This window comes from Kickxella alabastrina, assembly GCF_025024165.1.
Source record: "Kickxella alabastrina strain RSA 675 chromosome Unknown BX661scaffold_5, whole genome shotgun sequence".
NCBI lineage: Eukaryota > Fungi > Kickxellomycota > Kickxellomycetes > Kickxellales > Kickxellaceae > Kickxella > Kickxella alabastrina.
This window is the reverse complement of record NW_026251476.1, coordinates 429,592-444,745: the sequence shown is the minus strand read 5'-3', so window position 1 is coordinate 444,745 and position 15,154 is coordinate 429,592. Positions and strand designations below refer to the sequence as shown.

General features: G+C 43.9%; 5 protein-coding genes across 5 annotated transcripts; 4 read left to right on the top strand and 1 right to left on the bottom strand.

The window, feature by feature from the left end:
* On the bottom strand, window positions 1-902 carry BX661DRAFT_179028 (uncharacterized protein). The gene has a single exon (XM_051535072.1). The coding sequence runs from the start codon at window positions 545-547 to the stop codon at window positions 110-112; it is 438 nt and encodes a 145-aa protein (XP_051393413.1). The 5' UTR covers window positions 548-902; the 3' UTR covers window positions 1-109.
* A 1,060-nt stretch (window positions 903-1,962) lies between these two features.
* Window positions 1,963-3,895, top strand: BX661DRAFT_179023 (major facilitator superfamily domain-containing protein). Its single transcript, XM_051535071.1, has one exon. The coding sequence runs from the start codon at window positions 2,204-2,206 to the stop codon at window positions 3,833-3,835; it is 1,632 nt and encodes a 543-aa protein (XP_051393412.1). The 5' UTR covers window positions 1,963-2,203; the 3' UTR covers window positions 3,836-3,895.
* Window positions 3,896-3,928: 33 nt separating this feature from the next.
* Window positions 3,929-5,397, top strand: BX661DRAFT_81202 (WLM domain-containing protein). Its single transcript, XM_051539491.1, has 2 exons — window positions 3,929-4,915; window positions 5,087-5,397. Exons 1-2 carry the CDS (start codon window positions 4,232-4,234, stop codon window positions 5,138-5,140), a joined length of 738 nt encoding a protein of 245 aa, XP_051393411.1. The 5' UTR covers window positions 3,929-4,231; the 3' UTR covers window positions 5,141-5,397.
* Window positions 5,398-6,716: 1,319 nt separating this feature from the next.
* BX661DRAFT_179019 (uncharacterized protein) lies at window positions 6,717-8,398 on the top strand. The gene has a single exon (XM_051535070.1). The coding sequence runs from the start codon at window positions 6,973-6,975 to the stop codon at window positions 8,194-8,196; it is 1,224 nt and encodes a 407-aa protein (XP_051393410.1). The 5' UTR covers window positions 6,717-6,972; the 3' UTR covers window positions 8,197-8,398.
* Window positions 8,399-9,588: 1,190 nt separating this feature from the next.
* BX661DRAFT_179016 (uncharacterized protein) lies at window positions 9,589-9,919 on the top strand (the record flags this gene model as incomplete). Its single annotated transcript, XM_051535069.1, has 2 exons — window positions 9,589-9,780; window positions 9,819-9,919. The coding sequence occupies exons 1-2, from the start codon at window positions 9,630-9,632 to the stop codon at window positions 9,917-9,919; spliced, it is 252 nt and encodes an 83-aa protein (XP_051393409.1). The 5' UTR covers window positions 9,589-9,629.
* Window positions 9,920-15,154: the final 5,235 nt, after the last annotated feature.

The window sequence follows — 15,154 nt, the reverse complement described above, 5'->3', positions numbered from 1 at the left end:
TTTTGTCTTAATTTTTAAAAAAAAATTGTATTGTTTCTTGAGCAGCTCTGGCCACGGAATGTTTACACAAATGAAAATTGGAAAATGAAGAAAAAGAGCACAAGAAACACTAAAATACAGATAAGAGATTCGACGGGCTGTTTCTGCGCGACATAATGGCACCAGCCACGCGCGCCTCTTCCTCAGCTTTCTTCCCAACCTCATCGGAAAAACAAGGGGTTTTACAAATCGGGCACTCGTGGAATTTATACCGTGTCCGACGCAGAATCCAATGAGAAATGCATGCGTCATGGTAGATATGTCCGCAGGGAAGCACCCTTACGGTGTCGCCTACGGCATATTCCTCCAGGCAAATGATACAGCCGGGGTCTGTGTCAGACATGACAGAAGCTGTTTCAGCCCATCTCTCCTCCTCTTCAATGGCGTCTGATGTGGATTTGAACGTGTATATGCCCTTGCCGCTTGGGTCGCGGTTCAATAGTGACCTGTCGTGGGGTTGTGGCGATGAGGATAGGTGTACGGGTGCTGGGGATTTAAGAGGATACATATATGTGGTGGATTTTGACTTGACTAGGTGGCGGCGTTGCGTGGGTGGGCGTCGAATATCAGCAATATACTCGTCTGTGAGCTTGAATTTGGGCAGCACGTCTAGACGGGATTCTGGCAGTTGCTTAGGGCTTTTTTTGTCCCTCCGGCGTTGGCGATACAGTCTATTTAAATATTTGCCTATGAATTTTAGTGTCATGATAAAATAATAAAAATATGTAGTTTTAAATAAATGCGAAAAAAATAGAAGAAAAAATAAAAGGTATTTATATATACATGACTAAATGTGGAACACCAGAAAAAAGAGGAGGGGGGGGTACACATATGCCGAATGCGGAATGTATTTGACATTTTTTCCCTGGCTTCTGGCGGAAATGGTATATCAATAGTGATTCGTAAATGGAATAATCATTTTTTCTCATTCCAAAAATATAAAATGCGGGTAATTCTCAATAGGCAAAATCAAAAAAATGGAAATTCGCGCATTTTCGTTGCATCATCGATAACCGTTAAAAGTTTTTTTGGAGCAAAAGAAAGAATATGAAAATGAGAGGGGGGGGCGAGATTTACATGCCAATATTTGCCCGAATAAGACGAATGATGAACAACACAAAATATCACATGGCAGCCGGTTTTTTATTTTAAAAATCGTAAAGAGGGCGTGCTGCTTAATAAACGATATACACTTACCATGAAAGTAATATCCTAGGGTTAAGAGCAGCACAGCGAGCGAGAGATATCCGATAACATCCCAGCCTTTTGCTTTCACTTTGCTCAATTGAGAGCTATCATTCTCTATATCCGAAGAAAACAAAGTGTCCCTGCCTTTAAACAGGGCTTTTCGAGTGGCGCTAAGTGGCCATGTGGGGGCTGGAGCAACATACGTGCGTAGATGTAAGCGCATAGTTCAATTTAGTCAATTTAAGCGAAATGAAATAAATAATAGTAAAATAATGTGTATAGCAAGAAAAAAATGAAAATATAAGTATAATTTTTTGGTTTGTCTTTTTATTCTTTTTTTGCTGGGTGCTTGCTGTTGGCAGCCATTGTGCGAGACAATGTTCCAAGGCAAGAAGCAACAACAATAGGATACGGATGTATATGATGCATATCTTATGCATTTGTCGGACATATGATTTGAAATGAAACAAAGTACATTAGAGTACATTTAATCTGGAACAAGAGATGCGGGAAAAACAAGATCAATTTATAAAATAAGATAATTATAGTGTGGGAACTTTTTGTTGTGCATTTATCAAAGTACATGTCTCTCCTTTAATGGTGTGATATTTGTAAAGCAACGTGTCTGCACAAATTAATTAGCTCCGATTCTAGTATTTGCATTTTTTTTAAAAAAAAAAAGCCAAGGCGCTTGAGGCTGGGCCACAAAATCAATCAGGTTTAATTAATGAAATATGCGATTGTCCGCGCTTTGACTTATTTCTTCTTAGAATTGCAATTCTAGTGCATTACTTTTATTTTTATTTCTACTCATTTTGTTTTGTTTTGTTTTGTCTTATTGCATTTTGAATTTTGAATTTTAAATCCTTTTTCCGTTTTCCGTTTTCCATTCCATAACTTGCATAGTCGTCACTGTTCGACCGCACATGCTGGCACAGCAAACGCGAAAAGTCACAGCAAACCAGCACAGCACCAAATGAGACAACCAGTGGCTCGCAGCCTGCAAGAGGCAGTGGACTACAGAGACATCGATGCCGAGAACACATGCGACGAGGAGACAGAACTCAACCGCATGATCTCAACCATCGGGTTCGGGCGGTACCACCGGCGGGTGTTGGCGCTCTGCGGGCTCGGATGGATGGCCGACAACATGTGGATGCAGTGCGTGGCATGCATCCTTCCGCGCGTCCAGCGGCACTTTGACATCAGCAACGCGGGTATTGGAATAATGTCTTCGAGTATGTTTCTGGGACTGATGTGTGGTGCGCTGGTCTGGGGGCCCGTTTCAGACCGATTCGGGCGCGTCGTTGCCTATCGATGGACGCTCGTTTTGTCTGCCGTTTTTGGCGCATTGGCGAGCGTGGCACCGACCTTTCCGTTGCTATGTGTGTGCCTTTTTGGGCTAGGGTCTGGGGTTGGCGGAAACATGCCGGTGGATGGCGCCATTTTTCTTGAATTTGTGCCGCGTGAAAAGCGGCATCTGCTGACGATGCTCAGCGTCTTCTTTTCTATTGGCTCGGCGCTGGCCGCAGCAGCAGCACTGGCAATCCTGCCCGCGTTCAGCTGCCCTGAAGGCAGTAAGGGGGATTGCGATGTGGGAAAAGAGAACAACGGGTGGCGCTATCTTCTCGTCACCATGGCAGTCGCCACCGCCGCAATGGTGGTACTACGCAACGGGTGTTTTCGGCTGTACGAGAGTCCAAAGTTTTTACTACAGAACAAGCGCCGCGCAGACGTCATTGTTGTGCTTCGCAAGATTGTGAACTTTAATGGCGGTACTGCTCGCCCCACATCGCCGCTCAACACTGCCGAGACCGGCGTGCTTAGACAGCCGAGCGAGGAATCGGGCAGCGACGCCAGCTCGTGGCTCGAATGGCCCGAGGCCGAGGATGTGGTCGAGCCGCCGCCGCACGTTCGGTCGACTAAACCGTGGCTGCACAGGTGGGGCCAGACGCTGCGAGCAGCACTGGATGTGCGCGCACATGCTCGTATGGTCCGGCCACTGTTTGCACCGTCTTTGCGGCGCACCACAGCGCTAGTGTGGGCCATCTGGGCGGTGGTTGCACTGGGATTCACAATGTTCAACGTATTTCTGCCCAAGCTGCTCGAGACTAACGCGCCCGCCGAAGATAGTGGTCGCAAAGTGCAAGTGCGCGTGTATCGCGATTCGCTGATCTACGCTGTCAGTGGCATCCCCGGGTCGCTCATTGGTGCCTGGCTTGTCGGCACGCGTCTCGGGCGCATCTACTCTATGGCGCTCTCAACCTTGGTTTCTGCCCTTGCCCTTATTGCCTTTGCGATGGCCGCAAAGTCGGCCAATTCTGCGCTCACTGTGCTTTCGTCGTCCGTATTCGGACTCATGAGCACAATGATGTTTGCCGTCATATATGCGTACACGCCTGAGGTCTTCCACCCGTCGCTTCGCGGAACCGCTTGTGGCATGGCGTCGGCGCTGGGACGTGTTGCTGGCATTGTTGCGCCGCTGGTTACTGGCTTGTTGCTAGAGATTAGTACTACTGTGCCGCTTTATGTCAGCGTGTGCCTTTTGATGGTTGCGACTACTTGTATGGTAGCCTTGCCCATTGAGACCCGCGACATTGCCACATAGTATCATTTAATAAGTTAGTTATTTTTCATGTAAACTAAATTGAGAGCTAAATTGAGAGGATCCAAGTGTCAGTGCTATTAGTTATTATTTTTTTATAAATGTGTTGGGTAACATTGCATCTTTAATCTGTAGTCGATAATTAATCATGATGGGCAAGATGGCGTGGTAGACAAACAGTCTTATTCATCAACTTTATTTGTTGTTATTTACTTGTTTTATATATTGCTTGGAAAGAGCCAAGCCCAAGTGGTAGACAGCTTCGCCCATATTTACGTTGTCCTCATAAGGAAATTTTAATAAAGCAACTTGAAAAAAGGGTTTCATAATTTGCATCTGTATTGCTATAGATTGTCGTTAACCCTCCCTCGTTTACTTTACTATCATGTTTTTTTAAAAATGCAATCGTCAGAGACAGGAAATAAATTTATAGGCAGCATCCAGGCGCTCCAACAACAACCCGACACATCCATAGCGAGACAACTACTTTACCGCCTTTCAGCGCAAGTGCGTCCACTAATGCAAACACGCAACTGGCACGTCCACTGTCTCAAAGAATTCCTCCCGACTAACCCCTCGCTCCTCGGTCTCAATATCAATCGTGGGCAAGAAATCCGCATCCGCTTGCGTCCACAATCACATAGGGATCAGTTTTTGGAGTACGAAGAGTTGTTAGGTACTTTGTTGCACGAATTGGTGCATATAGTACATGGGCCCCATGATAACATGTTTTACAGGCTGTTGGACGAGCTCAAGACAGAGATGGAGCTGTTGATGGCAAAAGGGTATACAGGAGATGGGTTTTGGTCCAAAGGCGAGAAGGTGGGCGGCAAAGTTTTGAGCAAGGCAGAGGCTAGAGAAAGGGCGGCGGTGGCTGCGGAAATGAGAATTAAGAGGGGAGGGAGGGGGCCCAGAGTACTCGGTGGAAGAGCGTTTGGAGGCAAAGTGGGTCTGACGCCAGCGCAGATGGCTGGGAGGGCGGCGGAGCGCCGCTTGCACGATGATCGGTGCTGTGAGGTTGTTGGTGATATGCCATTGTTGCTGTCGGTAACGGTGTCGCCGGTGCCTGGTGATGGCAATGAGGTAATTGTGATCTCGGACAGTGAGTCCGATCAGGAACCAGCTTCCTCTTTTTCTTCAGCTACAAGCGTCGTTGAAATTGAATGAGAGCTTTGAATGCATTTAATATACCTTTTCTATTTTCTTATAGATTTATATCTTAAACTTTTAATGTGGCAGAATCTGTTAATGTAGTGGCCTCAGGAAAGGCTGTTTTTGAGGACACACTGCACCAGCCCCAAAACATAGGACAGACATGAGCAGGAGCAGGAGTAGTATCTATGTAATTGTTGCGCGGTTCTGTCAGCCTGCGAGGCGACTCTTGGACATTGACCCCACAATGGACTGTGATGCCTCCATGAACAGGATAGTTGAGAACGGCACCATGGCGGTCACTGCTTTCTCTGCCAAGTAATCACAATCCAACACACCACTTTTAGCACATCTTTGGGTTAGCCGCATTCAGCTGGATATTTTTCTTGCACGGCGCACCATGCACTGAGCATGTGGTGGCAGAAATAATTTAGGTACGTGGATTTGGGGATGGTGTCGCTGATTTCCCGCAGCGTGGGAGCTGTACCAAAGACTGAGGATTGCCCAAGCGCTAGTGGCCAATAAGTGCTACGCCAATGCAGCAAAGATAAAACAGTTTGTGAGGTAGCAGAGGCAGAGGCAGAAGTATGCGCTGTTATGCAATATTCCTCCAAAATCACTTTTTGTGTGCTTTATTGAGCCCGCGTTGCGCCAAACAGTGCGCTTGTTGATGTTTAAAGTAACAAAAAACGCGGTATTACTTGTTGATGCATTTATCTGCCAAATCTTACTTAATGTAGATGTGGGGGATGGCCACCTGTCCTGGAACACCAATTTCCCATTGGCTTCAGAGACTCAGTTGAAGGACAAGCTTACGCGCAGCCGGTGTTTTCTGCTTGCTGCCGCACAAAGCCTGGCTGATATGCGTGCAGTGCTGAGCAGTGCGTAGAGGTATGCGCAGTTGTGATGGAATCAATTGCTCAATGCCCAGGCAATGGCCAAGTTTTCAGATGCCGTAGATTATTTAGTGTGATAAAGGTTGCAGTCATGCCAACATACTTGTCTCAGCAGCAGAATATATGAATGCGTCGTTGCTGAGCGCAGCTTGAAAGTGTACCTGGCTGTGCTGGTGTTGAGGTTGGTGGCCCGATGACTTGTGGTGGGGGCACTATGCGAGGGTGTGCAATTGGCACCTGGCGTTTGTCGAGCACTTGTTAGGCAAAAAAATACGTACTTCCGGTTTTTGAGCAAGTGTAAGACTATGCTGAGATTTTGGTTGAATTCTGTAACCAGAGATACAGTTGTTGCCTTGTAATCCAGCCGGCTTGTGCTCCTGGAAAAATAATGTTGACAATGCGGCACTGTGTGGAGAGAGCTGCTTGTCAGCTACAATGTGGCAATATTGGCGGTTGAGCTTGAAAAGATACGGATGCATGTCATTCGGCAGCCATGCGGGGCTCCATTTGGCTTGAACCTTAACTCAAACAAAAAATGTGTGCTGGTAGGTGCAGCCGGCCTGGGCGAAAAAGGCTGGATACCTGTGCTTTAAAATACAGGTACAGTTTTGCAAATCAATAGAAAACTATGTTTACTAATCAGCCAAGCATCCAATCACGACTTTGTGCCCAAATGATTGCCAGGACAGTGTTGAATTTCCCACCAATCGAACAGAAACACAAAAAGCCCTGTTCATCGTGCCCTTTTTTGGGACCAAGAAAAATCGTGGCGTTGACAAGAAATAAAAATCAATACAAACATAACACCATATGACATGATATGACATAAAAGGCGGCTGGCGGTCAGCGCGGCATTTTTTCTCTTTCTTTCCCTTTTTCATTGAGTATTTTCTTTTTATTTTATATAGCTTTGCAGTGAAGGTGAGGTTTGCATGTATTTGTGCCGTTTAAAATCCATTTGTTTGTTCTAACTATAAACTAGTTCGCACTCGAAATTATCGTTTTATTCGAAAATAATAGTTATTCAGCTATTTTGTCATCTCTTTCTTTTTTGACTTTCTTTTTCTCGTCAGCATTTACTCGTCGTTAAAAATGACTATCAGATTCGCAAACACGATCCGCAACCTGCGCACCGCTCTGCACTCTGTCACCAGACACACGCCTACCCGCAGCGCTAGTCCACGCAGGCTGATGCGCCGCCTGCGTACTTCCCGAGCCAAGGCTGAGGAGTCCAACTCGTCCAGCTCCGAGTCTGCACACACCAGGGTTGCATCCATACAGGACGACGCTAGGTCCTCACACTCCAGAGTTGAAATTGATTGCTACCATGGTGAGATCACAGCTGCGCAGGATGCAGCCGGGCACACCCGTGCTGAGATTTATCTTGTACAGACCAAGCCTGCAACCGAGGAGACTGAGGATATTCTTTTGCGCGCCGAGTTGGCTGATGCTAGGGAGAAACTGAGGGCCAGAGAATTGGATATTGAGCGCCTAGAGCTCCGGCTTGAGCAAAAGACCAGCGAGGCAGCAGACATCAGCCGCAAACTAAGCATAACCAACCACACGCTTGCAGAATTAGCTTTGAAGAATGGACGTCTTGAGACCAAGGTGGAAGCGGCAGCAACATGGCACATTGAAGTTCACGATCTTCTTAGCAAGTCTCGCCTTCAAGAAAGCGAGCTCGCTTACAGAAACAAGATGCTTACTGAAAGCAACAACATGCTTACCAATATTAACAAGGAGCTCGCCAAACAGCTAATCATCGAGGAAAGGAATGTTGAGGTTCTGCGTTTTGATTTGGTCAATCTCGACCGTGAGCTGGAGAATACTGACCGTAAGCTGGAAGCCACTGAGCAGAAACTTGAGGAGGCCAAGCAGAATCAGGACATTGCTGAGGAGTTCTGGGGAGAAACCGAGATGCTGCGCCAGGAGGCCGAGCAAAAGCTCAACGAGTCCGAGAAAAAGCGTGAGGCTGCTGAGCAGCATGCACAGACTATTGGGTTTCAGAAGGAGGAGTTGATGTACATTGCACAGCAGGATTTTGACGAGCTCTACGACGAACTGGAGCATATCAAGTACGTTGTGAGTTCGACGTGTCCGGTGGAAGTTGCTCATCAGCTCCTTGGCCAGCCTGCCGGAAAGCTCGATACTATTAACGAGAGCGATGCCAATGGCCGGTACTTTGACAACGATCGCTACGTCCAACCAATCGACGCGATTGATGCTATCTATGCAGTTGATTATGATTCTGATGACCAGCAGCAGCTGTCTGCACCAGGCGTGATTTGCTTGCGCAAGCACAGGCACACTATTTAACTGGTGTGGGACGCTGCTTGGTTTGCTGCAGACATACCACTGTAACTACTGTATATTATTCGGCAACCACACCCTACTCCCGTTTATCTTTTTTAAACAGCTCTAGCTTTCAGCCTCCCTGATTGAATCGCATCCTGCATTTTTCTTTCCCTTTCTTTTCTTTTTCCTTTTCTCATTTTCCCTTTTCTATATTAACGACAACATAATAAATTTTATCAACCACACATGATTGTGCATAATTTATAAATTGGCATAATGTTTTTTAGTATCAACTGCAAGTACAGCCAAAGAATTTAAAACCACCGCATATCTGGACATTTGCACCCCTTTTACAGTCAAAGGAGAACTATTTAAGGAATATTCGGACTGCCGCAAGCAGTCATATACTGCTCTTCTGTCACTTGCGCAATATTGGAGTCCAAGAGCCAGGCTACATCATGCAACACAAACCCGTTTGGATTGCTGAGCTGATCAACGACGTGGTCCAAACTGTGTTTCAGTTCACCACCATGATAAACCAGCACAATCAGCACCACCGAGGCATCAGCGAATCCGCACTCCTCAGCAGACACGCACAGAAACACGGCCTCTGCAAATTTGGCAGCCAGCGCATGTTAAAACGACTCTAACCTCCTTGAGGTGCTCCTGGTATTGACCTAGATAACTACGACGCAGTTCCCAGACTGTGTCCGCTTGTCAACATTTTTTACGTACTTGTCAGGCGTTGTATCCCTCAGCGTGCTCATGCCATTTTTCTCGGCGGCATGTGTTAACGTGTGTATTTCATAAGTATCTAAATTTGTATTCAGTAAAAGCTAGGAAAAGAGAAGAGAGAGAATTAATAAATATTGTTTTTTTGCCCTTTTTATGGCTGTGAGTCTTTGTACTCACAAGGAAAAGGGCAACTGATGGGCATTGCCTATAAAGGAAATCTGTGCCCAACAGCATGGGTGATCTTACATATGCGTTTGTTCTGGTACTCGGCAATACATTTGTTTTTGTCGTTTTCAGTGCTGGATAACAGAACTGTGCCGCTGGCAGGCTGCTCATCCTGTTGTGTCCAGATAGTGTGGTTGCTGACATTAATAATATTGCGCTGGGTGGCACTCGTACGCGGATTTTGTCGCAATTTAATTTTTGTCCGATCATTTTTGCTTCTCTGCTGTGCAGCACGTGCGCGTTCCTTTTTCTCCTCGCCCAATAAAAAAATCAGTCTTCATTTTGGGAATTATTGCCATGAAATTCTGGCTCCAGCCTACTCGTGCAATGTGGCCACAGATATAATTAGTTTGTAAAATATGCGTATCAAAAGGTCATTTTAATAATATTTAAAATAAGCCAAAAAACAAGGGTAAAACTAGGGGGATAGAAATGGTAAAAAATGAGTGGAAAAAAGATGAATGTAAATGCGCATTAAGATTTCCTCAGGCTGAATGCTTTCAGCCATCCAGCCAGCCAAAGACAGTTTAGATTTTCTCGTCGTGCTGTGTGCACAGCTTGCAGTTAGTGCGCCAAAACCGGGTTGTTCCTGCTGCTGTGGCCCATGCGGCCCACATTCAAAGAAACGTCTGCATCACGCCCATGGTAAGACCTGTAATTAATGCTGGTAACTGTGCTCATAGGCGAATCAGAATTTATCCAAATTAGCGGTGTGTTCCCCATCACAGGGCCAGGCGGACGCCTTGCAAACGACTGTGTCAAAGAATTGGCCCAACTTTCATAGACTGCGTCAGAGTGTTCCATGGATTCGGTCAGGCACCTGTTGAAAGCCTTCGTCTGTGCCATATACTAGGCCTCAGTGTGCTTGCTGCGCTGCATTGTGCCCCGGTACTTCAGCTCGCGAGTGGCCCAGTCAACAAGAGCATGTGTCCGCTCATCCAATCGCTGTGCAATAATGTTGTGGTTCCTCATACCCCTATTGCACATATCATTGCTGTGCAGCTGCTGGTTGGCCTTGGACAGCATGCGTTTTAGAGACATAACGATAATTGTGGAGCTGCGGTCCCTCTCATTATGCGCAGCCAGTATTCCGCCAATATTGCTGCTGAAATCGGCAAGCTCAGCCTTCAAATCTTTGTTGACCTTTGCCGCCCTCAAAATTCAGCGCTCAAGTTATGAGATGTGCGTCTAGCTATGGTTGAGCAAAGCATTTACATCTTGCAATTCAGCGCGCAAATTCGCATTCTCATTATCCACGCACTTTTTGTCTGCCTGGGCCTCGGCCAACTGGGCTTTGATGCCAGCCAGTTCCTTGCACTCGATGTGAAAGTCCTTGAGCTGTTTGCAAAGCGTCTCATTCTCTCGGCAAATCTGCATCAGCCAGTCGTCAGATGCAGCGTTGACGGCAGTAGCGCCTCCAGCAGCAGTGGTTGCAGTTGGCAGCTGGTTGCGGAATGCATTATGCCCAGGTTCCTGCTGGCAGGGGTTTTTCATCTCGTGCGATGCCTTGTACAAATTGTCTATCAGCACACCTACCTCATCATTTAAAAATGATTGACTTTAATTGCACTTGCGGTGGTTGCTGGCAGCATCAGTCTCCATGCATCAGATATTAGCGTCTATCTTCAGTACATTGTTGACCTTTATGCGCAGTTATGAGTCCAACTCACCAATAATATCTTTTGGTTCCATGCAGGATGAGCAGGCAACATTAAAGATAGGCAGGTTCGGGGAGAAACTGCTTATGCTGGCAAAGGAGGAATCGAAGAGAGAGAGAGAGAGGAAAGGAAGGAGCTGTAGGAGTAAGAGTGGTTGTAGCTCATTTTTATACAAGCTAAATGAATAGAATATGTGGTGAATTTCAAATTGCAAGGTAAACTGCGATAACCAGGTTGTGTTTGTGCTAATGAATGAGCAGTACCGTATAATACAAATAAATATTAATACGATGGTAATAATGAGAACTAATTGCGAAAGTGAGTATCGAAAGTAAATTCTAAAAAACTTGAAAGAAAAGAGTTAAAGTAAACAAAGCTGAACGACTGCCGCCTTATTTATTTTATTTTTAAAGGAGCGATGCCACTAATTCTCTTGGGCCAAAAAAATACACGCGCAAGTGCCTATTTGGCTTGAGTCGCTTGATTTGCAAAATCCTTTGATCGCCCAATTTATTTCCTATTTGGACTAGCTTGTTTTGGCTTAGCTTTTTTATTCGCAATGATTATCAAGACCTGCATGCTTATAATTATATTTTTCTAATACTTACATGTAGTCCTTTTGAGCTCAGATCACTTGTCTTTGTAAGTAGCCATTTATTGGCGCTTAAATCTGGAAATGCCCTGCATAACCACCAAATAGCATAGGCCTGTACATTGTCAGGCTTATCCATGAATGGTACACAATTGAATTGGACAAGCAGATGTACTCTTATTTCAACGCTGAATTTTCCGTAGAAGCGGTTGCTTCCGCGTATAAGCATTGCCAAAGAAACAATTCAGAAAACGTGACAATAGCCAGGACGCCGTCTCGGATTAATAACCCAGAGCTTTTGTTGCATCGCAATATGATGCTGTGCCATCTGGTTTAGTTATGACTCATAAAGTAATACAAAGAGATATCATCTTATTTGAATGCTTAAAACTCGCAATATTAGTCAGTCCCAGTCAAATCCTCAATAGCCGATGGGTGCACTGACAATCAAATAAAGAAAATGCGGCCTTTATGCCTGAATAACAATCATGTTTAAATAGGTAATTAGATAAAATAAATACCAAAATAGCCAAATAACTATTGGTTGATGGCGATCAACTGATTAACCAGTCTTGGCTGTTTAGCCACACAAACAATAAGTCACACAGTGACCAAAGTAATGTTTTCTACTCTTTACCTTTCACAGTGCATAGCACTTCTAGTTATTAAATATACTTTATAGCATTATAGTTTATCTACACGTTCATAGAACGTTCCTATATTCCAACAATAAACTCAAATAAACATATATTATTGATAACAGTTTTGCTGAAGTATCCAAGCGACAAACAAGCGGGAAAGTAAAGACAGTAAAAATTCCCCACAAGGACATTAACAGCCACTTATTTTGTACCAGGGTCATTCACATTTGTCACCCACAAATGGGGATCAAAAACAGGGATTCTGTAGTATCGCACCATAGATAAATTATAAATTAGATATAAAAATTATTTACATGTAATTGTGTTGAGCACTATGAGAATAGTGTTAAATGATATGTATGAGTTTTGTAATAATTTTTTTGTTGCACAGATTAAAGACATGGAAGTGGATGTCGAGGTTGGGAACCGTGAAACAAGTTTACAGCTGCATTCCAGTTGATAGGGTACTAATTGGATTATGCAGGCGTAAGGTAGGGAGGCATAATAATGATGCCCGGACATGCTCCCCATTTTGCAATGCACACGCGTGAGTGTACACACACTAAAACCACAACATTGACTTACCAAGATACCGGTCTGCTCACAGAAGAACCAGTTCTCGCCAACGGAGTGCACAACTGGCAAAGTGCACAACAAAGGCAACAAGATATATATAAGATGAGACCGGCCCTAATTTCACTTTTGCATCTATTGATAATAAAAACCTTCATAAACTAACACCTCATCTTTAACACTACATCATAGTGCTCCACATATTCCCTCTTATTATAACACCCTCATGGCCGCTATGCACACTTCTGTTATTGCTGGCTGAAATCAAGGAATACCACTATGTTTACAGCACTGCCCACATGGCGCTGCCCCCTTTTAAGTTTTCCAAGTAAGCTTCTGATACTTGAATAGAATAATTTAGATCCACATTTTTATAGAGCATAACAATATTCATATTGACTTTCTGAGAAATCAAATCATACTTCTGTTACTGGAATCGGTCACTATATCCAGTTATTACAATGCCACCACAGCTCATTTTGAAGCATGGAAACAAACGTATAGACAGACAGTTGATTTTAAAATGTAAGCATGGTGCTTCGGGACAAAAATAATGATATTGCAAAAATAGTGCTCTAATTATCAGTTTTATTCAAACGGTTTATGAGAACAGTGTAATGGAATATACAATAGTTAGAAAAAGTACCAATATTAACGAAACATTATTGTGTTGGATCTAATTCTCTATTTTTTCTTACATCTCTCTTTATATTGCTGCGGCTCCAGATTCTGACTAGCTTGCGATATGCCTTTCTGAGCTCTGATTTCTGCCCCCACATGGTCAGTGACCACTTGTGCGTCCCACTTGTGCGCTTCTCCAAGGGCTACTTTATACTTATACACTGTTACCGAGTTGCCTGCAATATTTGCAATAATTTATTTTTTGCAATCTGCGCGAAACAGATACTTGGATATTCATTTACAGAGATAATCAGTGAGCCCAAAGCAAATTAACAACGTCACAAGTGTTTCTTGACTAATCTTGGAGGCAATAAGCAGCATATTAAATGTTTTTCAAGCTAATTTTAATTTGTTTTCATTTTAAATTTCATCTAGCAAGTTTCAGTATATACACAAAATTTTATTAGTTTGTATTGTTATGTAAGAGGGGGTGGGGAGCACTACTGTAATAGTGTTAAATAATAGGTGCAAAATTATAAAGGTTTTATTAGTGTTTCTAAAGTGCTATTATCGCCGGCCTCGCCTTATATATATCTCCTTGTCCTTGTGGCACTCACTGACAGTTGTGTGCTCCGTTTGCGAGAACTAGTCCTTATGAAAGCAACCCGGGTCTCTGATATGGCATAATTGGCATGTCTGTATTCTTGCGCCCAGCACATCCATTTCGGGTCAGGCAGTATGTCCGGATGTCAGTTGTGGCGCTTAATTTGATACTCTGTAATTTGGCCCATATCAGATCCATCTGTGAGCTGACAAGAATCTGTCTCATGGTTTTCGCCCTCAGCATCTACCTCCATATCCTCAGGCTGCGTAACAGTATTATACACTCAAAAACGCTGACTCTAGTAATGAGCCGAGCGCAGTGAAAAATAAGAAATTGGCGGTGGACTGAATGTGTAGCCTAGAGTCGCATCGGCAAGCGTGTCAAAGTGCCCAGCAGCTCGAAAGGGATAAAGAAACGTGTAATGAGTATAATCTAGTGGCTGTTATATAGTGCCAAAAATTTGTTTGTTTGATTTTCCCATACTCCCTACCTTTTTAGCTCCCTACCTCTATGCCTTTGTATTGCCTGTTTTTTATTTTTATTTTTTTTATGAGTTGCATCTACAACATTACAAGCTGATCAGACTTGTAATGATTGCTGTGCTGCCATGTATTTAATAATAAATTTAATAAAACCCCAAGAACATTTTACAATGTTTCAAGGCCCATGGACACTCATCTTTTTTTCTGTTCTGTTTTTGTTTGTTCTGTTTTTTGTTCGTTCTGTTTTTTTGTTTGTTCTGTTTTTTTGTTTGTTTTTTTGTTTCTGTTTTTTTTGTTCAGGCAATACATTAGCAAGGAGGGCGGGTAGCAGCAAAGGGAGGAGTGGGTAATGAAGAGACAAAATATGAAGATGAGGGCTGGTTGTATGACGAAAGAGGATTTGACATGGAAAGCCGATGGGTGTGTTTGAACATCCCTTGGCATAAGTTGTGTTTTGAAAGTGAAAATGTGGACTGTAGATTTTCCGAGCGAAGGGTTGGTTATTGAAAAGTCAAGAGGAGGTAAGTGGTATCCGCGGTCGCTGGTGGTATATTCCATATAAAAACATGGTATGCAAAGTGTAATTGGTAAGCAGTGTTATAACAAATTGTGGTGGGGGATAAGAAACCAAAGAAATGTCTTGGGAAGTGGACGCTCTATTTATATGAAATCTGGCATTCAAATGGATGGGTGAGAAAGACAGCTAAAACAGACCTACTATTTAGAAAAAGGGATGGAAAATAAAAAATACAGCGAGTTATTCGTTTTTCACCAGCCTAAAATAATTTTCCCATGTTTTTTTGCACCAAGAGGCGTGTATCTTGGTAATTAAACAAGCCCAAACTGCC